Raw genomic sequence first — 26,034 nt, 5'->3', positions numbered from 1 at the left:
TAACTCTAATTCCTTTAGTAGGTCGCTCAGATCTTGAAGCTTGCGGTTGTCCTTGTTGGTGATTTTTGGGAACATATGAAGTCTCTTAAATAAGGCACTTTCTATAGCTTCAGAACTGCCATAAGTCTGTTCAAGTCTCTCCCATGCCGCAGCAAGACCTTCCTCTGAGTGGCCCACATGAACTGCTCTCAATGTCTTTATACGTTCTGCAGAATCTGGGCCTAACCAGTTAACAAGCAAGTCAAGTTTTTCTTTGGCAGTGAGGTTAAGATCACTGATCACTGCTTCAAAGGTGGATTTCCAGGCTCTATAATTCTCAGCATGGTCATCGAACTTTGAGAGACTATTGTTTATCAGCTCCCTGCGTATCATATATCTGGCAAAGTCCGACATGTCTGATCTCCCACCTTGTGTCACCAGATTAACTTGTGATATCCCTGGGACGTATAAATTCTCTGGCATATGGGGCCGAGATGAATCGGGGTGAAATGATGTAGCATAAGGGTTGAGCTGTGGTTTAGTTTCTGGAGGATCTGCATGTGTGATGCTGGAAATTACCTTGCTCTGGATAGGTGGCATCATCTGATGCTTCACAGCCATGTAGTCGGTTTGGAGTGGTGCTGGTGCATGTAACTTAGCAGGCGGTGCAGGAGATGATTGCTTCAGCACATAATTGGCAGTGCGGTCAGCTGGGTCTTCCACTTCTGCAGGGATGGAGCAGTCTAGGTCGGCGTCTTGATCTAATGCTTGTTCAAGAACCTTTAGCTTGGCTAAGGCAGCTGCTTCCTCCCTTTCCATTTGGAGAATTTTTAGTTGAGCTTCTGTCTCTGCTTCCTTCTTCGCCATTTCAGCTTTTGCCTCTGCTTGCCTTTGCGCCATTTCTGCTTCCTTCTCAGCAAAGGACCGTCTGACACTGGCCTCCTCTGCGTCAGCACGGATCTCAATAAGCTTATCGTGTAATGCTGACCTTCTGGAACGAGAGGATCTGGAGGATGACAGCGTATGTTTGGATGAAGTAGACCGATGGGACCTTACTTCTTGTAGGTGTGCGATGCGGAGTTCTGCCTTATCTCTGGCGTTTTTCACTGCGGCATCTTTCGTTTGGAATAGGTTCTCCCTCTCAGTTAGCTCTGCTATAGCATCATCAAAATCAGCGTTACTCAGGAATGTGACGTATTTTGCAGACAGTCGCTGATGGCGTTCATAGGCGGCAGATAAGCGGTTTAGTGTGGTGACCAATTTTGCTGCGTCACTGTCATGGCGTGAGAGCGCTGCTATATAGTGTTCAGTTCTTCGCCATAATTCATCAAGATTATCACAGAACTCTTCTTTAGTTATTTCAAAGTTCTCTCTAATCTTTTGCGTGGGTTTACTGACACGTTTTAATCGCTCAATTTGTACATCCTGAAACATGGAGTCTGTTTCCTGCACATCTGAGTCCCTGATAGCAGGATGCACTGTCCCAGATGCAGTGACAGGGGAATCCACATAGCTCCTTGTGGACATGGTGCCTTTGTGTGGAAAATGTCAATAAAGATGGCGCTGCCCCTTATTTCACTGTGGTGAGGAGAACATGTGCTCAAGATGGAGGACAGCTTTGAGCTCACCTGCAGGCTGTGTGGCGTGCTGCAGATTATGCTGTATTCTCACTGTGCTTGCTTGCAGGCTGTCTGTAGATCCTGCAGGAGCTGCAGATATAGCTTGTTTTAACTAGAAAGTTGTGTTTTGACTGTTCTGCCACAGATGCATGTTAGAGAAATCTCTGAAGATGTGAGATTGTAATTCCCGTATGTAAGCTAATGGCAGATAGCAGAACGCGCTGACATTTCATTCCCTGCGTTCCCAGGTTGCATGTGGAGAGATGCAATGGAGTTGCTTCAGGTAGTTTATTTGTCTTTACCTTGAGAGATGATATGCCATACGGTCAAAACACAATTCCTTTCTCAGTTCTACAAGATGGTTGCTCAGTGGTTACAGACTGAATAACACATATCCAGGAAGAAGATGCAACAAGAAGGGAGGAGTAACAGAAACAGAGAATTATGGGAGAAAACTACTTAAAGAGCCCTGCACACAATATCAATGTCTATGCACCAGCATTGCACAATATATGTAAAAACACTGTATGAAAGTCAAACAACCAAGAATGAATGATACAATATGAACAAGAATCATTACTTCAGCAATACCCCTGCTGTAACAGCATAGGGTCCAACCCATTACTAGCATGGTGTACCTAATAAAGTGGCCGGTGAGTGTATATATATTTCTGGTGCTTCTCTTCCAACTTCCAGCCCTATGTTAATTTTTGCAAAATGGCGACTAGCTTTGCAGTCTACTGTGCCCTATGCTTACTAGTCTATGATAGATGCTATTTTATACTACTAGAGAAGGAAATAGTATCTCACTTTCTTTTTGTAGTCTTTCACATTCCCATCTTCTCCTAGATGGACCAGCTAGGAGCATTGGTATATCAAAGTACAAGACCACAGTCTGTATAGAGCACATTGCCAATACATCTGCATACCAACTAGTCCCCTTAAGGAGTATAAGTACAATAAAACTTACCTTGGCGTACAAATGTTTGACTTGTGTCTAGTAATATATCGCAGCCCTCCACAATCATCCTTTCAATAGACAGATTTTTTCGAATGTTTTCGGTGTCACTGACTTCATCATGCATTACCCTGTAGAGCACAATGCAAAAAACAAATTACTTGTCAATTCATCTACATCCAGGACAGAATACTCCTAAAGGTACATTCACATCTTTGCTGTAGTCTATATCACAGTGTCCACTGAAAAACCAATAGAGGAAAAAATCCTGCACGGATGGTTTTTATCTACAATGGTTTCAGTCTAAAAATGATGGGACACCTGACACTCCCCATTATAATCAATGGGGGCCACTGGGCCCCCTGTGCAACCAATTTAGCGTTCCGTTTATCTGTTGTTTGACTCCACCAATGGATCTGAACATCAGAGAACCAACACTAGTATGAACCGTATAAGAAAAAAAATAAATCTGTTCCTTTAGTTTACAATTATTTCTTCCTTATAAACATGCACATTTTAAAAGGGATATTCTGGGTTTTATTGACTCAAAGACAGGTCATCAGTATCATATTAGTGGGCACTTCCACCAATACTATACAGTGTATGGACTCAAACACGGAAAATTCCATATACTGCCTTGTGGATGTGCCGGACTACTACAACTCAGCTATCCATAATTTTTCTATTGATCTCAGAAATGGGTTATATGTTGTAAGATCCTACCCGTCTCATGATGATTGATAGGTGTCTATTAGACTTGTCAATGGGGGGCAAGGGGAGCCTCCCAACAAACCCTTCTCCTGTATCCCAGCACATAACAGTGGCTGCGAGTCCGCGGTAAACCTAAGTCTTCCGGCTGCAGTGCTCTAGAGGCGAACATACTGTAGTTCAATAGGATCATCAGCTCAAACACTAAGTTAAGCTGGTTGCAGTCAGAGCAGAATGGTGTAACCAACTTGTTAACTTTTAAAAGATTTTATGGGTCCACAAAACTGATGGCCTATCCCCAATATCAGATCAGTGGGGTCTTAGTCTCCACACCCCATTGATCAGCTATTTAAAGGGAGTGCACTGCAATACCCTACAAAGCTATGGGTTATTGTTGCAGCAAAATCTGTTCCCATAAACATTCCCTAGGTGGAAGAAGATCTTCTCATCACTTGGGAATAAATGTATAATTTATATATAAATATGAAAAGGAAATCAGCCAATAAGAATGTGAATGTGTATTACAACCTATATTTAATACCACAAATCTCATCCTTACTTGCAGTATTAGTCTGCAGTTAACCACACCTTCCAATGCCTAGACTAAAAGTCAGCAGATGGCTCTATTATATACTGCCAAATTACTAAGGTTACACATAAGCTGTGACAACTACGTATGTGTGTTCTAAAAGTAGCGCAGCAGGAGTTCTGGGAATTGTCCAAATGCTGAACTGATCCGTTCTTTTAAAGCAAAGTACGGATTGCTCAAATAAGTCTAAAGAATGTAGGAGAATAATAAAATCCCACTATGGTTAAGATCAAGTTATGTATAAATTCAGTTCCAGAAACATGGGACAATATTCATTATATAGCCTCTATACACCATTATAATGGATATGAACCATAGGCAAACTTTAAAGGGAGTTTGTAAACAGAACCCAGATGGGCTTTCATACAATATGCTATGAAACTTGTATTTTTAGGTTGATATGGAAGTATTGCATATTATATATACATATTATATACTGCTTGTAGAAAAGTGATGTAGTAAATGCTGTTTGAAGTCTGACAGTAATGTCCCTTTTCGCCCTGATGTAACATACAGTATTATGCAATTGCATCTATATTTGCTTGATGAACGAATTATCCTTGAGCCAGTGCGGCAGCCAATGACCCCGGCAAATAATCGTTTTACCTGATCTAGATCACAAACCTGATTTCTATTCACTTTAAAACACTTCACGTGACTAGCCTAAGTAGGAAAGTGAACCCGTACAAGATGGAGGCTGCCATGTATTATATAGTTTTATATACATCTATAGTAGTATTAGTGATAGTGGGGGGGGGGCATACTCCCAGTGTTGAGGAAGCTTTCACTATTGATTACTGTATGGCATCACGGGGGTTCAGTGGCAAGGACTTAGGCCTCGTTCACATCTGCATTCAGTGTTCTGTTCAGGGAGTCCGCTTGGGGACCCCTGAAAGGAATACCAAACGCATTAAAGAGGACCTTTCACGTCCTCGGGGCACATGTGGTGTAATGAACCGCTAGAAAGCCGACAGTGCACTGAATTTAGCATACTATCGGCTTTCCCGTTCTGTGCCCCCGCTGAAGAGCTATCGGTGCCGGTACTGTAGCTCTTCACTGTCAGAAGGACATTTCTGAAAGTCAGTCAGGAGCTCCCTTCCTCACAGTAGTGTCTATAGCGCTGTACTGTTAAAGGGAGTGGTTCCTTACCACCCAGCAATGACGCTGAATGGTGAGGAACGCCTCTCCTACTCCTGATAGTACTCGCCCATAGACGAGGACTGGTAGGGGTGTTCCTCACTACTCACCATGAAGCACTACTGTGAGGAAGAGCGTTCCTGACTGACTGTCAGTAACACCCTTTTGACACTGAAGAGCTACAATACTGGAACCAATAGCTTTTCAGTGGGGGCACAGAACGGGAAAGCCGATTTCAGTACACTGTCAGCTTTCTAGCGGTGTATTACACCACATGTGCCCCGAGGACGTGAAAGGTCCTCTTTAAAGAGTGGTGAGCAATGATAGCACACGAATACCATAGACTATAATGGGGTCCGTTTGTTTTCGACACAGTGTCCGCATGAATCATGCTGAGACTAAAGTACTTCATGAACTACTTTCCTCTCTGCATGACTCGTGCAGACATTGTGCGCAAAACACATGGACCCCATCATAGTCTATGGGGTCTGTGTCCTTTCATTGCTCACAACTTGTCAATGCATTTGGTATTCCATTCAGGGGTCCCCATGTGGACTGCCCGAATGGAATACCAAATGCAGATGTGAACCAGGCCTAACAGTGTTGCCTGGGAATGTGAATAGAAAAAAATAGTAATCATATCATGATGGAAATACAGAAATAATCTGTTGCATTTATTCAAAATCCAGTCCAGAGCACCAACTCCACAGGTAGGGCCATGAAGTGGTCACACAACCATATTGATTGAAAAATGGATGCATTGTGTGTAGAAGGTGAGGTTGAGCATGCTAACTTTGGGCTGGTTCCACCTTTAAAAGGGTTGTCCAGTTTCCAACCAATATTGAGAGAGAAATATTATTGTTTGTAAAGTGAAAAGTTGTACAATTTTCCCATATATTTTCTATATCAATTCCTAGTGGTTTTCCAGATCTCACAACACCACAGAAAGCAGAATATGCTCCAGGATTGATAAACTTGATTTACTGGCAACCCTACAGAAACCCCAGGTAACATCCTGCTATATGGTTGCCATACTGTGCAGCCCTCATTATATGCTAGTTGTGAGACATTGGGCTGCATACATTATGTCTATACTCACTAGGAAAAAATCCTCTCCCTTCCACCCCGTATTTAATTTTGCTACATATGTTATAATCTGTAACTAAAATGGATGTTCCTTTTATTAAGGAGACTTTCCTGCACGTTAAATACATGATATCATTTTAATTAGATGTTATTTATGTTGGCTCTATCTATGTAATTCTTTATTTATTTATTCATTTAATTATGTATGAATTACCAAACGTTCGCTGAATCCGATTTAATAATCATTTTATTATACATTTTTATTATGAAATTTGTTGCAACTTCCCTTTGTGGTAAACTATTTATGTATTTATACTTACATACAATGTATTCCCTGTGATAATGTGACATAATGGACCGCTACTTCCTGCTTTGATGAACTGTATATGGCAAACATTGGCCGTCTATACGGTTTATATAGCATTAGATTGTTTGTCATAGACCTGAAGAAGTGCCACATAAGGGCATGAAAAGTGTAGTCTAAATAAAACAAGTCCTCTGAACGTCACTGGTCTGAGGACATCAGTGTTTTAAAGTGCAATGCAGCACCAACGATTTAGGCACCCAGCTTTCCTAGGCTACATACTGTAATTTAAATTTAATGGCACACTATATGTGCAGCAAAGAAGATTGTAATTCGGTACCGCTCAGCACGGCTAGGGCTATAAATCCTTCTGGCAACAGATCTGTCTCCAATCTCTATCTATGACAGGTACATCCAAATGACATAATACCTTGGAGAATATTATTATAATATGATAATCCTTGAGCAAAAACAACTAATAAGAACTCATCAGTCTAGACCAGCAGTCACACACGGATGTAGGAGCAGACGAGGTAGGGGATAGATGTTTAATGCCATCTTATAGAATATGACTGTGGAGCTGTGTCCCGCAAGGTAACAGTTTATGACCTTAAAGGGGTTGTCCAGTTTTAGCAAATAGTTGTTATTGTTTGTATAATAAAAGTTGTACACATTTTCCAATACACTTTCTGCATCAGTTCCTCCCGTTTTTCTAGATCTCTGCTTGCTGTTGTTTTATCTTTACTTTCAGTGGATAAAAAATCATGGTTATGTGATGTACAGTCCATGATCATGTGATGGATACACATGTGATGGCCTGTTGCAAGACATATGTCTGATCCCAGCTGTGACTAATGAGCCGTGCACCTGTGTGCTCATCACATGACCATGGACTGTACATCACATGACCATGGACTGTACATCACATGACCATGGACTGTACATCACATGACAATGGACTGATTTTTATCCACTGGAAGTAAACAAAGAATGACAGTAAGCAGAGGTCTAGAAAGTTGTGAAGAAATAAAGCATTAAGTGTGTAGGAAAATTGTATAACTTTTCATTATACAAACAATAGCATTTATATCCAGAAACAGGACAATCTCTTTAAGTGGCCAACAATCGCTTTAACCTGCAAATAAAGCATGGAGTAATGATAACAACACTGGCTTACCTTGACAGCTCCTCCAGCTTAGACTGAGCAAACTCCAAACTTTTCCTCTCTACATGTTCATGAGGTGTATGGGCCAGAAGCTCATGGAGCGTTATAATGTACCGAGGTATCTACAGTAAGAAAGACATGTTTATCCTCAATACTGAATGACATTATCTACATGAGACTATTGCATAACATACCTACAGAGATGAGCGAACACTGTTCGGTTCAGCCGATCCGAACAGCACGCACCCACAGAAATGAATGGAAGCACCTGTGACGCCGGCCGGCCACCGGCAAAGTCAGCGTCACAGGTGCTTCCATTCATTTCTATGGGTGCGTGCTGTTCGGATCGGCTGATCCGAACAGTGTTCACTCATCTCTAAATTATAACAAATGTAATAGAACTATATATCAAAGGACTTTTAGGATTTGCCATTACTTCATGATCAGTGGCTCCATGACCGCTGGGGTCCCTATAATCTCATGAATGAAGATGTTGCAGCACTTCAATAGCATTGTGGCCCCTTCACCTGGGTGTGCAGCGAACTTCAGTAAAATGTAGCTGATCTGCTATATAATGCTATACTGTACAGGGAAATACATCAAGATCGGTAAGAATCCCAAAAATTAAACACCAACCAATCATATCACAGCTTTAATAGAATGAAGCACAATACCATGCAACGCCACCACTAAATAGACAGTGTGAATTTGCACTTTGAAGAGGCCTGGGCAAGTGCTGCGGCTCCTTCAAATATCTTCAATCTCCAGCCGATCCGATGTTCATGGCCTATCCTGATGATAGGTTATCAATATCCTGAACCCGTAAAACCTACTGAACAGCATGCCAACTTCATTCACATGGCTGTATTACAGATCTGTGTCTACAAATCCATGAAAAATAATCCAAGGAACCAATGGGACTATAATGTGCGTCCATAGGCCTTGGCCCTTAATTTTACAAACATGGTGGTTTATTCTCATGGCCCATCAGTGCTAGCAAATGGCCTGACTAGGATAGGGAACTGGAGATTTATGATAAATCAGTCAGACAAATGGTGTCCCTGCCTCGGTCCGTCTAATCTCCACCCCGCTCACATAGGAACACATCAGGGATTGTGGTGCACGTTTGGCCTTGCACCAGCATGCAGAAAACTGGCATAGACAGAATAATTAATTCACCCAATGTATATATAATATGGAAACAGAGGATCCATCATAGAAAGTTTGCTGTTTAGGAGTTCTATAAAATGCAATTAGCGTAAACACAATGGAAAAATATAATGTAAATTATTCCTGGCGTTATATTCTGTTTCCAAAAAGAGCCACCTGTAGCCATGGCACGGATATCTGCCCTACAGTCGTACACTACAAATACCAAGAATTACATTAGCATCAAAGCAAGCCGGGCTTTCAGCAAGGGCAGGAAGTAATGCTCTGAATTGATATTTGTTCATTCAGTCAGCTAAGCGGTTAATTATGGAATAAAACGAATACTTCCTATCTCCATATCTGTCTATGGATTAGAAAAAAAAATCTGTATTGTTCTGCACAATGGACCTTATAAACTGCTACAACCATGGTAACATCGTCTATTTGTCTGCAGATCAACCAATAATTATTCATGGTCAATCCTCATTGTGTATTTATCTGTTCAGCATGACAAAGTGCGCTACCGAACAATTATCATGTGACAAAATATCTGTTTTCAAGGATGTACAGCTGCCAAAATCGAGTCAGTAATAATCTACCACTAACATCAATAATAACAGGTACATAAAATAGAGAAACAAAGTACCTGCTTGTAAATGAATGCAAACTACGAAACCAGAGAGTACACGCATGCATTAGTAGCGATATTACAGAATGGTAGGGGCTGGTTTTTATAGCTGTGCTCCACGTCCCATTCATTGAAATCAGCCATGTGTCGCTGGCGTTACCTGGAACATTGGATATGTCAGGAACGTCTCCAGCATCCTGCCCTCACATGCTGGATTGGCTTCGTATTGCTTGAGGAGTTTGTCAAAGTCGCGGTTTTGCTTACAGTTTGCCAGCACTTGCAGACTGTACTGATGATTCCGTACAAATTCTTGGTAGATGTTCAGCATAGGAAGCAGAATATCAAACAAATCGGCTGCAGAAAATAGAGAAGAACGGTCTGAGTAATGGTTTAGGTATTTGTAAGAGCTGAAAATCTGCTTATCATAACATGAATGGAAGCAAACATGGCATACTTCGAAAACAAGCTACTTGCAGAAAAGGTCACCTGTAAGGAATATGACTACATCACCGCACCGAGAAGGGAGAAAAACATTTCACTACATCTACCAGAGGGGTTCAAAAGGGGAACAAGGGATCGATGAACCCTGTTGTAGTGATCAGTGGTGGCCTGGCTGTGGAATAACCACCGATCACATAGTTACATAGTAGATGAGGTTGGATGAAAACAACAGTCCATCAAGTCCAATCTATAACCCTACAAACCTCCATAGTGTTGATCCAGAGGAAGGAAAAAAAAACATGAGGCTTATGCCAACTGCCCCATTTCAAGGGGCAATTCAGTATATTAGTGAGAAATGTCAATCTTAGGACATTCCCTCTAAATTTATGGGATTCCTTTCTGTATACTGTCTGCAATTATGGATCCATAGAATAATACAGTCTGTGCAGGAGTTGCATAGCTTACAAGTAGACTTAGACTTTGTGCTTGGGCATCCACATGGCAAACGTTCAGTGTGGATCAATGTAAAGTTATACATCTGGTTAAAAATAATCTACATGCAACATATATCCTATCTAAAGCTTAGAGAGTTACTAATGGAGAAAGACCTGGGTGTACTCGTAGATCATAAATTATTACAATATGCAATGTCAATGAGCCGCTTCTAAAGCCAGCAGGATATTGTCATGTATTAAGAGGTGTGTGGACTCACAGATCACAGATGTAATATTATCCTATTAATATTATAAATGTGAAATGTTTGTGAGTTTGTGGTTTTGTGACTTTGGATGTTCGGATGTTTGGCGGTCAATCACACAAAACCCGCTCCACCGATTTGGCTCAAATTTTCCACAAACATAGTTAATACACACAATTGTGCAATAGGCTACTTTTCAGCACAATAAACCACATACGTTTTCCACACGACCCCCGCAAAAACAAACTGACATCACCATCTCTGCAATCTCACACACTTTGGACCATAGCAAGCCCCTAAACTTCACATTACCTTCTACAGCCTAGCCCCTAACCCCACACACTCACATTCACATATACTTTCCCACTTTCACCCTCACCTTCACCATACTGCAGGAGCCTACCTCTTTCACTCTCCGGACCAGCCATCTTTGCCGACCCCCACCGCTGGGAGGATCCGCGGCACCGCCCACCACACTATTCCACTATCTTGACAGGAGAATGCGCACTTTGCACACATAAACAACGTGTTACCAGCACGCCACCATTTTGCCACTCCACCTTAGGCCGCAGCACCCGAAAGACTGGCTCAAGGCCGCTACACTACCCGAAACCGCTATCACCTCCCTGCTGTTTCCTCTGCAGGATCCATCCACCAGCCCGACAGCCCGTAAGTTCACGTACCATTCTTCCACTGCCAGAACCTCTGCCCTCTCTACTCCGCTGTGCCAACACCTTACACTCCATAATAACATTACCCCTCTCCCTCAATGCCCTATCCTTCCACTTCTCCTCCGCAAACACACCTCCCAGTCACTTGCACCTCACTTCACCCCCCTTGCTACGGCCCATGCCGCTGATGTTCGTATGCCAACCGCCCGCCATAGCCGCCGCTTATTTGCATACCACCGGTCACTTCACTTACACTGCCTCTGCTCCCTGCCAGCATACCCCCTTGTACTAAAAACAAACCCTTCCCTTCCACAATTGCGCATACACTGCGCTACCCCCGTCATGTCTCCAGTTCATGCCCACATTATCTATTCCGCCGCCTTCTCTTACCTGTCCCACGGCTTCGGTCTGTCCCTCGCTGCGCGTAGGCCCTCTCCCACGCCTCCCACTCAGCTGACTGCAGGCTGCTGCAGGCTATGCGACGTTGCCTGCAATAGCACTGGCACTATTATGCAATACATAGCAATACATTAGGATTGCAATGCATTGCATTCTTTCGGACACCCCCTGCTGTTGTACAACCGTATTGTTTTGCAAGCTGCTGGATGCAGCCTGCAAAACTCATTACCATTAAAATAAAAAAAAAATAAAAAAAATAAAAAATACTGTGAAACACACACATTACCGAAGTATATTAACTTGAAAAACCTCAGTCCCAAACCCACTATGTACACTTTTGGAAAACAACGTATAGGAGCTCAGATAAAGACTACGTTAAACAAAAAAGCCTCACGTATTCTCTCATTTACCCAACATTCATATCCCATGCCTTTTACACACTACTAAAATTTCACCCGCAACTCTATTTACACACTTCTACAATCACCGCAGACGAAGTCGCGGGTACCAGCTAGTCACTTTATAAGTCATTGGTGCGACCCCATCTGGATTGTGCAGTTCAGTTCTGGGCATCAGTTCATAGAAAGTATGTCCTAAAGTTAGAGAAGGTGGGACACAAAATTCATAAGGGGCAGGGAGGACCTCAGATATGAGGAGAGACTAAAGGAGTTAAGTCTATTTATCCTGGATAAGAGGCATTTAAGGGGAGAGATGGTAAACCTGTACAAATATTGTCAGGGTCTGGGGTTGCTAGGTGGGGTGGCTTATGCTAGGTTCACACCTGCGTTCAGCTGTCCGTTCTGTGGTTTCCATCTTCTGCATGCCAGAAGACGGAAACCACAGACCGGGTCCGGCCGTGAGCGTTTTATGCTCTCCACCGCAAAACCGTTTTTTCTAATCCGGACACAGAGTACTGCATGTCCGACTCTGTGTCCGGATTATAAAACCTGGTTTCGCGGCGGAGAGCATAAAACGCTCACCGCTGCTCACGGCCGGACATCTTTCTTACCCATTCAAATGAATGGGTGAGAGAGAATCCTGCAGGTTTCCGTCTCCTGCTCTATTTTATGCAGGAAACGGAAACCTGAAGTACAGAGTGTCGGGCACAGATGTGAACGAGCCCTTAGACACACAAGTCCAGTTTCTTTAGTCCAAAACAATAGCAGTGTTTTATTTTCACTCAAAAAGGTAGCGCAGCAACTAAAGGAAACAATACAAAAATAAATCCCTGCCCGGCTAGGCTTTAACTAACCATAGAATAGGTTACCTCACCTAGAATAAAAGAAATCAGAAGCCAGTAGAATAATTCAGGACACAGCTCCACAAATATGACCTCTCTCTTTGGCTCTCCAGCCGAACTCTGGCAAAGTGTTGCTGCTGAAGCTGGCTTTTTAAGCCTCGCTGCCGGAACATCCCCAAAGTGTGGACTGGGGGTGGGGGTGGGGTAAAATGACAGGTCCCACTACCAGTCCTACCTGCCATTCCTGAAAATAATAAATATATGAAAGGCCAATATAAGAAATGTGGGAAAAGCTGTTCCATGTAAAATCCCCTAAAAAATAAAGAGGGCACCAGCCCCAGCTAGAGAAAAAAAGGTTTAATCTCCAAGGCTTCTTCCATGTAAGGTCTGTGAATCTGCGGAATAGCCTACCCCAGGAGCTGCTCACAGCAGTCAGCTCCAAAAAAGGATTAGATGCCTTTTTACAGCAAAAATCCTTATCTCCTTCACTTGTCTCTTCATTCATGCCCTTTCCCATCTCCTGGTTGAATCTGAAAGACATATGTCTTTTCTTTCAACCATACTAATTATGTAACTACTAGCATTACCCGCGACTTCGTCCACGCCGCCCTCACTCCCTGCGCCAATCACCACTTACACAGGCCCACACTCCCCCATGCACCCATCCGTCTTCCCCGTGCATGCGCGGCATCACCGAGCCAGTTTCCTCTCCGTACCGCACCAAAGCCCACCACTCCCATCCACGCACAACATCCAGTACCCAGCCGCAGCAACCAAACAACATCCCCCGCCAGTGCTACACATACCAACTCCCCCGGGTGGCCTCACTACCTATTCCCTCCCCCCACCCTCATCCCCCCTAACGCCCCCCCTCCCAAAGCACCCCTCCTGGACCCACTGCCTAACCCCCAGAACCCCCCAAAACCACCTCCCCACCACCACCACTGCCTTCAATAGGAGCCACTCGCTTGTTTTTTCTGCTAGCTAGTAACAGAAAAAAGAAACGAGTAGCCCTATCTTGCCGCGGATTCCATGGCTGACTAAGCCGCGGCACGAGTCTCCTTCCCAATTAGAACCATTCTTCAGGCCTAATCCAGAGCAGAATACAGTGACTGGATGCAGATGCGGGATTTTGTAAAAGCCAATCTGTTTTTGCATTGCATTGAATAGAGCTGCTTTGATAGACAGAGGACAGGAGCCGGGGTATGCAATAAGAGAACCCTTTCATTTAGAAGGTCAGCAGCGGTCTCCGAGACCAGGCACCTACTATTCATGAAGGTATGACATACAGTATCCTAGAAATATCTTTAAGATGGGAATATCATCATTATCTCCAATACACAGAAGTAGAAGAGTTAACCGACCTACCTGCCGTAGCATGATAAGAAATCATTGCAAAAACATTTTTCAATGACATTTTCTTCTGTGATAAGATATCACACTGCAGCATTTTGTCCAATTGCAGAAGTTCAGGTTAACTCTGCTACATCTGTATGTATATAGTTATAGGTGTAGATTTCTAATATATAGGATTAGTACCATCATGCTATACTGATAACTATAGGGTAAACTTGACCATATATAGGGATCTTGAATTTCAGTAATCTTCCTGTCACCTGATCTACAGCTTTTATTATTAATATAGACAAAACACATAGAAATCGATACTCATTGATACCTTGCTTGTGAGTAGTAAAGAAGATTTGCATCCATGAGGGATTTGTGTATCTGCAGTGCTTGCAGTAATTGTTAATGGAAATGAGCCGGAGACAAGCAGCTGCTGTCCGGCATGTGCCACCAAACAATACATCACTGTAAAGATGGCTGGATGGAAACAACCTGAGCAGAGTACTGGAATCTCATGTTATATACAGTAATGAGTGCTGAGAAACAGCAGTACAATCTAGCAGTATATATATATATATATATATATATATATATATATATATAATAGATAGTTGAGGACAGTACTACAATCCACTGTTCAGTGGCGTAACAAAAGTCTTGTGGGCCCGGGTGCAAACTTTTGTCCGGGGCCCCCTACAGCAAATTTTTGGCAGTGACAGTTACGGGTACTGCAGCAATATCTCAGATACTTGAATAGGATACACTTGTAGTATCCAGAACTGCAGTTATCAAGAATATGGTGAGTGAGCAGTGCAGCGGCCAACATATAAAAACTAATAATACTGGGAGCTGCTTGCTTTCAGAAACAGCTGATCTGCAGGGTCCTAACATTCAAAGAAATATAAAGATTAGTGGGAGTCCAACACCTGGGGCCCCCACGGACAATTCTATGAAGCTACAGTCGTGCTTTTGTGAATTGCAGCCTCTGTTACGGAGAAATTGCTGTTTTTAGGTGCAAATTAACTCTTCGGAGCAACAAGGACACTGCTGTTGCACAAAGTAGTAAGTAGAAACTCCCTTGTTGCTCCAAAAAAGCACAAAATGCATATTGACAAAAATGATAATATCTTAGCAATCCTAACCTATGTATCTGTGGAATTGGGTTGATGATGTGTTCTGGTGACAGACTCTCTTTAAACAACACAACTCACATAATATAAGATTGTATTTGACTAGGTCAGTGGTTAAAAAATAAATAACGTGCTTAGGGCTTATCAACCCTACAGCACCCTTCGACATCTGCTCAAGAATGATGGACCATGGTTCCTGTCTTGGGCAACCCAGACTTCCCCTCAGCCCTGAGCTCTGCCTTTCTCTCCCACACCCCTGGCTCACCACCACTCCGCTTCCATCAGGTGCTTTTGACATCTCCTCTCCGCCTCTGTCTGACCTGCTTCCTTTAGCTGCCTTCACTACCGCCTCCCATTGGCAATACACTCAACTGACCTACTTTTACACCTCCATTAAGAAAACACACGATCTACATCGGGCATTATAACCATTTGAATGTCTCTGCCTCTCCTTAGTGGCTCTGTCTCATGCTATCTCACTAGTCTAGAACATGTTATTGGAGGAGCCAGCCGACCAGCTACCATTATACATAGAGGTTTGAGAGCGGGAATTGGGGGTTTCGTTCCCGACAGATGCGTGGTCATCTGCCTTTCGGGCGTGCCACAAGTTTTCCATTTTCTGTAGGGCACAAGAAACTAATTTTAAGATTCTCTCACGCTGGTACAGAGTGCCTTCTGTCCTCCACAGAATCTATCCCGCAACCTCAGTTCCATGTTGGAGATGCAATTATGATCAAGGTACGATGGCACACATCTACTTTTTTTTTTTTTAGACCTAACTCAGCAAAATTTAAGGAATATGGTAATTAAATCTGTTGGGATCTTATATACTTATTTAATCATTTCAGCTTCATACCCAATAATTCAAAAACAAATAAAACATAACGTTTAATAAGCTAAAGTTAAAAGGTCAAATGAGGTATACAATACTAAAAAACTATTGGTGTTGAGCCTGGGGTGGGTCATTTAGGATAACTACTGACCCTCAGATTAAACTCTGAGCCCCTCACAAGGGCAGTACCATACTGTCCCTACAAATAACTCTAATTATATCATCTCCCAACGCGTTTCAACCCATGGATAAGGGAGCTCATAAGGGATATAGAGTAGATTTCAGGTAATCCAGAAAGAGGGTTCTCATAGAACTTAACCCTGTCAGGCAGGGAACCTATGGCCAGTCCTGCTGAGGCAGACTAACTTTTCTTAAAAGACTAAGCATTTTTTATTTATTTTTTTTAGACAGAATGTTACATAGTATCAGAGATTGTTAAATATGAAGTGAGGAAAATAGCTTTGACTTAGGGAAACTGGAAGAGCAACGGTCTCATTATAAAAATGAATGGTTGCAAGTGTCTTGGTGAAATGGATTTGCATCACTTCAGAAAGAATCAAACAGCTACTTGAAGAATTAATTTCCTCAAACACTTCATCTTCAGCAACAGATTGGTCATTAAGAGATGAATCAGTGATATATAATTTAGTGACAACGTAAGGCAATCTCAGCCAACACAAGTCATACTTCAAGACGAAGCGAAAATCTTAAGAAACCATATACACGTCCTAGCCATCTAGATAGAAGCCATTCAGCTTGGCAGTTCTCATTCATATATTATTAACAGCAATACAAAGCAGAATCACGTACCTAAAATTAAAGTAGGCCAATTAGTAATTCTTGCCTTCAGACCCTGGTGAAAGATTTCATGGAGAAACATGATGGTTTCACTGTAGGAGACAAAGAGAGAATATATGACATGATTTCTGTAGTAAATGCTACCGGTAAACAGCGCTCTATATTTACAGTCATTTCCTGGATCTTACCAGTATAATGGATAAATAGTACTGGAGTGTTCACATAGATATAATGAACGGGAAAAAAAACAGAGTAAATAATTCATCAATAAAAAAAAATGAAGAGCAGAAGGTGAAATTACAGGTCATCAGCGAGAAAGGTCAGGATTAATCAGCCGCCGCGCCATAAATAAAGCACAGCTGGGGACTTATTATATGATTGTCAGATTAAGAATGATTCCCGTATAAGCCGCCAATGTGTAGAAATATATTACATACAAAGAATATTGAAGGGAATAGATCACCAGAAAATAAACCTTTTTTTTTTTTTAATTAAGTTTTATGATAAACATAATTTTTAATTAATTTTTAGCTATTTTTAAAGAAATTGTCCATGTTATTAGCTATATTAAAAAAAAAAAATCCAAAAAATCAGCAGTTCTGATTCTGACCACAAAGCTAAATACTAAGATGACAAATCCCGTTTTCTGTAAAAGATTTCTTAGCAACAGCCACCTCACTTCTTAGCCCCCTGATGAGCCGAGCTCTCATGTATAGGCATAGAATATACATGATAAGACACAGAATCCACCAGTCACAATATAGGATTTCACATATACATTTTCCACAAAAAAATTACAAAATGACAAAAAAAGGACAAAATGATACAGTGTAAGGGTAAATTCACAAGGTGCAGTTTCTGCGGTGGAATCCACTGCATTAACCCTTAAGTACTATCATGGTGTCTATCATAATGATATGTGTATTATAGCGGTGTATGATAGACACCATTATAGTACTTAAGCGTTAAGCAAGCGCTTCATTTTCCACTACCTTAAAAAAATAAAAAAAACATCATGGGGGGGGGGGGGAGAGGGGAAAGTCCTGTTGGCCTTCTCACAAATTCCATTCAGGTGAAAGATAGTAGGAAACCTTTCTGCCACAAACAGGAAGATTTCTGCTGCGTTTTTTTCATGACGTGTCCTGCTATAAAATCTACCATATGAACATACCCTTACAAACTATCAGTGATACTTTGTACCAGCTTCTGATGTATTTCGCTCATACCGTGTTCCCCCGAAAATAAGTCATCCCCCGAAAGTAAGACATGGCTGAGGTTTTGTTGAATTGCCTAATATAAGGCACCCCCCCCCAAAAGTAAGACATCCCCAAAAAACATTGCAGCCGGCTGAATACTGTGCACGGTGCTCCGTGTGCCCAGTAAAGCCGGCTGCTGCCTCTGCTGTGATACCGTACATTATATCCACTGTCCCTGCTGCTGTGGGATGAGCTGGGAAATGCCCGCTGTGCATACACTAAGCATCGTATGCTGCGGGGAGACCACTCTCCCAGCTCATCCCACAGCAGCCAAAACAGTGGATACAACATACGGTATCACAGCAGAGGCAGCAGCCGGCTTTACTGTGCACATGGAGCAATGCCCGTAAAGTGAGGCTCTCTAGCACAACCGCTGGAAGCCTCGCTAAGCTCCGCCCACCAAATCCACTGCCGTGACCAACAGCAGCACCAGCACTGCTACGAAGATGGGGAAGGTAAGTAGCTCCTAATCTCCTGCACCACCTACAACTGGCAGTCATGCAGGCCCCCACTAAGGGAACGCTGGCATGACTGCCGGTTGTCCCCCACTCCATAAGACATGCCCCAAAAATATGACGTCCTATCTTTAGGACCATAATTTAATATAAATTAAGCACGCATATACGCGCGCTTCCCATTTAAATCAATGGGCTCTGTTTTGATACGCCGCGATCGGACACGTGTATACGTGTCTAAATGAGTGCCGCGCTTACGCCATGTGAAGGGGCCCTATGACACTGTCTTATTTTCGGGGAAAACATGGTAGATCATTGCTTAGATTAAATAAAAGACTAATCAGATTATATGGTGGAGATCAGTATTATCTGTAACAGCGAAGTATGGCTGCCTGTCACTGTTGGTCCCCCATTCTGATATCGTTGGCCTAGCTTTTGAGACACTGCGGTCACCATGGCTTAGCAGTAGGTGCGCAAACAACCTTAGCGCCTTGACATGCAGTAAGATCCAAGTGCAAGAACAGGTAAAAGGAGCACAGGCATGAACCTGCAAAGCTGTATCTTAGTGGGGTATTTCTTAGACAATAAAGGCATCAATCTGCAAATAGGTTCAGAATGGTGGCCCCATTTTCCCCATCTATCCCCCCTACATATCACATTTTTCCATATAATGTGGATATGCCATAAATGTATCTGATGAGAATATAGGCAGAAACATTGTTGTATGTGCACTTTGAATTACTGAAGGCATCTTGAGGCTATGCTCCTCCAGACACTTGCTCTTTGAAGGTGATGTTCGTCCCTCTGTTTATTACTTTAGCAGTATTGGCTGTACATCAAGAAAATAATCAATACTGGTCATGGGGCTCCTGCAAATGTCTTACCCATGCCGCCAAGAAATTATACAGCAAATCCTGAATAAAAGAGTCAGAACATCTGATGGGAAAATCAATAGTATGGAACAAGCTGACATATCACATGTCCGTGTAAACTGGACAGAGGATTATCTTTTAGTGAACAAGAGCGTAACCTTTATTATTGTTCAGTTAATTCCCCAATGTGTTGTAGCATCAAAGCACACACGAACAGATCAGGCGCTGATGTAGGTAAGCCCAGCTATTGTAACAGACTCCCTTCAAGATGTCACAACTAGAGATGAGCAAACAGTGAAATATTCGAGATCCGTTTCGAGTAGAGCCTCAATATTCGACTACTCGATTGAATACCGAATCCCATTATAGTCTATGGGAAAAAAAAATGCTCGTTTCAGGGGAAACCACTATTCGACTAAAGGAGAGACACCAAGTCCATGAATAGCAGGGGGAGAGTGTTTAGGAGGAGCACTGTGTAGTTAAAGCGCACGGATCCAATTATAGTCCGTGCGCTTTAACTGCACAGCGCTTGCAGTTGCGCTGATAAAAAGTAAGCTCCCTCGTAACCGCAAGCTGCCAGCTATTCCCAACTAGCAAATACAAGCCTGCGGCAAATCAACGTTGGTTCTGCAGCAGGCTCCTCCTTGCTAGGAGCAGGCAGCTTGCTGTTACGAGGGAGCTGACTTTTTTGACATAGGAATACATTGACCAGTGTTGATTGGCCAGTGTACAGCATTCGGCCAATCAACGCTGGTTCTGCAGAGGCTCATCTGTGAGGAGGCGGAGTCTAAGATTGGCCGAATGCTGTACACTGGCCAATCAACACTGGTCAATTCATTCCTATGAGAAAAAGTCAGCTTCCTTGTAACAGCAAGCTGCCTGCTCCTAGCAAGGAGGAGCCTGCTGCAGAACCAGCGTTGATTTGTCGAATGCTATACACTATATAGCATTTGGCGAATCAACGCTGGTTCTGAATCGAATATTTACTGCGAATAGCGAGTAGTATTCAATTGAGTACGAATATTTCGAATACCGTAGTATTCGATCGAATACTACTCGCTCATCTCTAGTCACAACCTATCAGCTCCTCCAAGCATATTCAATGGTCACCACCATGTTACAGAGCACATTGCAGTGATAAACATCATAATTTTTTTTTAGGTATGTCACTTTTGTAGATTTGGAGAAAAACATTCATCAACTCTTGTGGAAATAAGGTTGTTGGAGCTCTGAGGACAGACCTCCAACCCCCTGGAGCAGAGCTCTTGCTACTCATACCCCTACCATCTTATGCCTGTACCTAGCTATGATATACTTGAGCAGCAAGAGCAGTGCTCCAGGGAGCTGATGGTCCGCCCCCAGTGCACCAACTGCATCATTTGCATAACACTTCAAAGTTGATTTTATCCAAATGTACAAAAGTGACATGAACAACAGAAGTATGTGTTTATCACTGTAAACTAGGATGGCATTTACAGGTTTCACATCCTTGTCCTGTGGAAGGAACATCACAAATGATGTCCATTTTAGCCTATATACTGTGAATTCTACAATAGTCAAGTCCTACGCACTGAGGTTTTCTAGGGATTTTCCCATCTACCTCTTTTACCAGCTTTGCCTGCTGTCTTTTCTTCTCGTTTCCTGTATTCTTCCACAAGCTGGTGAGCAAGCTTTGACTATTTGATAGATAGGACACAATAAAATACCTCAGTAGATATAGAGATTGCTTTTACCATCAATGATCATTTAGAGTGGGATGGCATTAATCTCAACTATTATGTATGTGAGATAACAAGCACTGTGAGATATCCCTGTCACAGCTCTTATCAGCATACATCATTAGCGGACTTGCAAGTGCAGGAGATAACAACTCTGAGAGCAAGCAAGTTATCCTGAGAACTCAGCCCTACTCTCCTCCAAAGAGCAGTTAGTCACATTATCCGTCCCGGATCAGATGACAGGTCAGAGATCAAGGAAACAAATAATAATTAAATAATGTCACATAGCAGGTAAACAAAGCAGCATTGCTAAAGCAATGCATTTAAGAAAAGAGTACATAAGCTAGCAGTTTAGGTAGGATCCTTGAGATGGAAATACTCCTTTAAAAAGTTACAAGCTCTTTATTTTTGTTTGTCAAAATGCAGAGAAAATTAGATTAAAGTGATCACAGCAATAAAAGGGAAAATAAGAGCTAATCCATTGCCTAAAGCCAAGGAACTACATACATGATATACTAGAGTTTGATAAACATCTAAAATTGTGCCTGGGTGTTGCCATCTTCAATGAATACTAACTTCTCATTGATCATACTAACATATTATTACTTTTGGGTATAGCTGGCTCAACTAAGAGAGTGAAGCCAAAATAGATGAAAGTTAGGTTTTGTCTGGAAACCTATGAAACCAAATTCTTTCTGACTGTAGTTTTCCGATTTATGATACGGAGTAGTAGGGGGTGCTGCTGAGCAAGGCTTAAGTACCGACGCCATACTTTCAGCAGCTCTACTTTCTGCACAGTAATACATTCATATGGGTCTGAAAATGGAAATACTTTGCTACTTATTCATGAATCTGTCCCAAGTATTATTGATTTCCATACACTGGGGAGGAACATTATGTTCTATTAACTGTCCTAAAGCTGCTGACTCAGCATCTAACATTCTTACAAACAACATTCAAAGATTTCCTTTCCCTGCAATGAAACTTAACCACATTGGGGGGGGGGGGGGTGTCTTGCAAACCTTATTACAGTAGCTCTTAAAACCTCATTTAAGTCCTCATCACTATTTCTGGAAAAGCGGCAAAACTTCAAAGGGATAATCCAGTTTCTAATATTGATGGTCTATCCTCATGGACTCTGTTCTCACGATCACTGGAGGTCTCCGCAGCCAGTCCCAGTGATCAGACAATTCTTCCTATTCGGTTGGCGAGGGAATGGATATATGCTGTTCAGCGGGGAAAAACCTTTCAGGAAAAGCTGCAGTGTGCATAGTTGTGAACAGTCCTGAATAGAGATGAGCGAGTACTGTTCGGATCAGCCGATCCAAACAGCACGCACGCATTGAAATGAATGGAAGCACCTGGTACTTCCACTTTGACGCCGGCCGGCCGCTTAACCCCGCGCGTGCCGGCTACGTCCATTCATTTCAATGCGTGCGTGCTGTTCGGATCGGCTGATCCGAACAGTACTCGCTCATCTCTAGTCCTGAATTTACAAGAACAGTACCATGGGTGGGAACTTAAATGGTTCTATTTTAGAATAACACCATTAATGGAAATTACAGGCTCTATTTTTAGTTTGCAGATTTTCCTGCACAGGTGCAGATAGGTGGGGGACTCACAGTAAGTAGAGGAGATTTTGTTCCCTAAATTTTTCTCTCTCACTCAGAAATAGCCTAAGAATCATGCAGGACATATATAGGGAAATACTGTCATGCACTGATTTGAATAAAATAAAATAATTGGACTGTGGCAGAAAGCTCATCTTCAGCCAAAATAGGTGTGTCACTTGGCTCCCGAACCCTCCTCCACAAATGTCAATGCATATGTCATGTGCCTCGTGATCCACAGTCCATCTTGAGACTGATACAGCTTCAGTTCAGTTTAGAAGGGAAGTGGGAAAAGAGACGAGAGAGATAAGGGGAGACATTCCTTGTATTCACTTCTATTACTGATTTATACAAAGTTTGTTGAAACTTCATTGACCATTTAAACAGATTTATCCCAAGGTCTTATAACTATATGATATGATATCTATATCATTTGTGAATTCATTATTGATAGCTCTAGGTAGTTATAAATAACTATATCTACTGTTGGATCAAATATATAATATTATATTATATATATTATAGTAGTAATGAATTTTCATCTTTATATGTCTTGGTGCCATGTGCTGCGGTAATTGTTGTATCTTTACTATTGACATAGCAGCTGGCACCTGTCCTGTAATTGGACAATTGTCTAAAAAGCTATTTAATGGGCTGCACAGACTAGTCCCTTATTAATTCATAATCAATCAGGTTAAAGCTCTGAGCTTGATTCCAGATGTGGAATTTGCATTTTGATGCTGTTGCTGTGAACCCACAACATGCAGTCAAGTAGTTCTCAGTGGACGTGAAACAGACCATCATTAGGCTGAAAAATAACAGCAAGAAATCCATCATGGAGCAGAAATGTTAGGAGCGGCCAAATCAACAGTTTGGTACATTCTGGTTTAAAAAAAAAAAAAAAGAGCACACTGGTGAGCTTAGGAACTCAAAAAGGCCTGGATGTCCACGTAAGACAGTAGTAGATGACTATACAATCCTTTCCATGGTGAAGAAAACTCCCTTCACGACATCCACCCAAGTGAAGAACACTCTTACAGCAAACTGAGAGCAAATACAAAGGATTCACCACAAAGTATAAACTATTATTATCAGCCTCAAAGTAGAAAAGCCAGATTAACCATTCCCCAAAAAAATCTAAAGAAGCCAGCCCAGATCCTGGAACAGCATTCTTTGGACAGATGAAACTAAGAGCAACCTATACCAGAATGATGGGAGGAAGAAAGTATGGAGAAGGCTTGGAACAGGTCATGAACCAAAGCACAACATGTTCTCTTTAAAACATGGTGGAGTCCATGTGATGGCCTGGACATGCGTGGCTTCTAATGGCACAGGGTCACTAGTGTTTATTGAAGATGTGACAGAAGACTGAAGTTTCATTTCAAGTCCAAAGTGGTGGCATAAATTCTGTCCAAATATTTCTGGACCTAACTGGATAGATAGATAGATAGATAGATAGATAGATAGATAGATAGATAGATAGATAGATAGGCTACAAATATCATCCTGTGCTTGGACTTGACTTAACAGACAAGTGTGTCCTCCCCGGGAGGTGGCGAATTGCTTAAAATGTGATGTCTTAAATATCACTGTAATGGCGTTAATTTCTATTGCTTGTATTGGGGAAGGGACCATTTAATGTTCATCCTGCTGGCAAGCTATTACAAATATATAAACTGCACTACAGCCTGCTAATAGAAAAAAGTTACCGGCAAATGTCTCAGATTCTTTTTGTTTTATTACGGAATTCAATAACAACCATCCATTCCTGTGCCTTAGGCTGGTTAAGTTAATATGTATTGAAGAGGACTATGTAAAATACAAACAAGTATTTTCTAATCTAATTTCGCTGTCATTTCACGATGGGGATTGATCTACTGAATTGTTCTTTGAGACATCATCATAGATTCTCAGCAGCAAGACATAGTTATTCTATGTAATATTAGTAAATCCGGTAAGCAAGGAAAGTCACTATATCTAGACCATAAATGTACAGGAAAATCCAGACGTCACCACAAACTACAGGATGTCGCCTTCTATCTCATTTATTCTATCAAGATCCATAAAGATTTGACCACACAAAATAAAGAAAACCAGAAGAAATGCCATAGAAGATAGAACTTTGCTGTCATGAGCAAACATAGGAGCCTCAGATTCAATCACTGGGATTGGCAATGGGATATTACACAAATCTTTATCTGCACAAATGACATTTCTCAGAATACCAATTGTGCTTGATGCTTGTGTTATGTCAGTCATGTTTCCAGGCTAAGCCCCACAGACATAGAGGGAGATATACAAAGACGGTCTTCATTAATGTGAATAATGGGAAGTCTAGATAAGGCGAGTAATACCAGTCTACAACCAGTCAGGTATACAGTAGTCATAGCAATTCTTGCCATTTGATAGAAAACACAATGTCATTGACATATTAAACACTAGGCGTCACACACGTGTCGGGATCATGAATACAGTGAAGCTACTATACGTTCATACTGTACCTCTAGGTATATTTTGCTACATATGGACATGTTATATGCCATCTGCATTAAGAAATATACTGGGTTCAAAGCATTAAAGCAATTCTACATACTGCTGTTACTAACATGAGTGTGCTTGAATGACGCTAGGTTCACACCTGCGTTCAGCTGTCCGTTCTGTGCTTTCCGTCTTCTGCATTTAAATGAATGGGTGAGAAAGACTCCTGCAGGTTTCCGGGTTTCCGTCTCCTGCTCTGTTTTATGCAGGAAACGGAAACCTGCAGAACGGAGACTGGGTGCAGATGTGAACGAGCCCTGACACAGCTATCTTGTTACCCTGAAATTCTGTAACATTATAAAATGCTACAATACAAGTATTCCATGCTATAGGTATATGTAGGGTTAAGGGGATATTGTCACTCCTTAGGGAGAGACCACCATATAGTTGTGTGGAGATTTATTAAGCCTTTAGCACTCCACTTCGCAAGGAACCATGGGAAGAATATGCAAATCTGTCTTCCATGATGTAATTAGGAAGTCAGAAGCTGCCTCATTGTTGCAAACCTTAGGCTTAATAAATCTCCACACACCTATATGGTGGTCTCTCCCTAAGGAGTGACAATATCCCCTTAACCCTGTCTAAGCCTCTCACCTCTACCCGGTTATAGTCCTCTCTACATCGAGCTGATGAGATGCAAGTACATCGAAACGGCCGTCCTCGATTGAGAGACTATACCTGGTAATAATCCCAGCGTCATTGCAAAAT

At 42.0% G+C, this 26,034-nt stretch overlaps 1 protein-coding gene across 1 annotated transcript in view; it reads right to left on the bottom strand.

The window, feature by feature from the left end:
* The window catches only part of RASGRF2 (Ras protein specific guanine nucleotide releasing factor 2), a 199,577-nt gene that overhangs the window by 69,289 nt on the left and 104,254 nt on the right, over positions 1 to 26,034 (bottom strand). Inside the window, exons 6-9 of the mRNA XM_075271044.1 lie at positions 16,890 to 16,969; positions 9,483 to 9,676; positions 7,558 to 7,667; positions 2,569 to 2,687 (exon numbers count right to left, since the gene is read on the bottom strand). Of these exons, the coding sequence (XP_075127145.1) occupies positions 2,569 to 2,687; positions 7,558 to 7,667; positions 9,483 to 9,676; positions 16,890 to 16,969 (503 nt within the window). The remainder of the gene's footprint in view (positions 1 to 2,568; positions 2,688 to 7,557; positions 7,668 to 9,482; positions 9,677 to 16,889; positions 16,970 to 26,034) is intronic.

Source organism: Leptodactylus fuscus, chromosome 1 (assembly GCF_031893055.1).
Source record: "Leptodactylus fuscus isolate aLepFus1 chromosome 1, aLepFus1.hap2, whole genome shotgun sequence".
In the NCBI taxonomy this organism is placed as follows: Eukaryota; Metazoa; Chordata; class Amphibia; order Anura; family Leptodactylidae; genus Leptodactylus; species Leptodactylus fuscus.
Note: the sequence above shows the minus strand (reverse complement) of the source record. Positions and strands in the feature narration are given on the sequence as shown.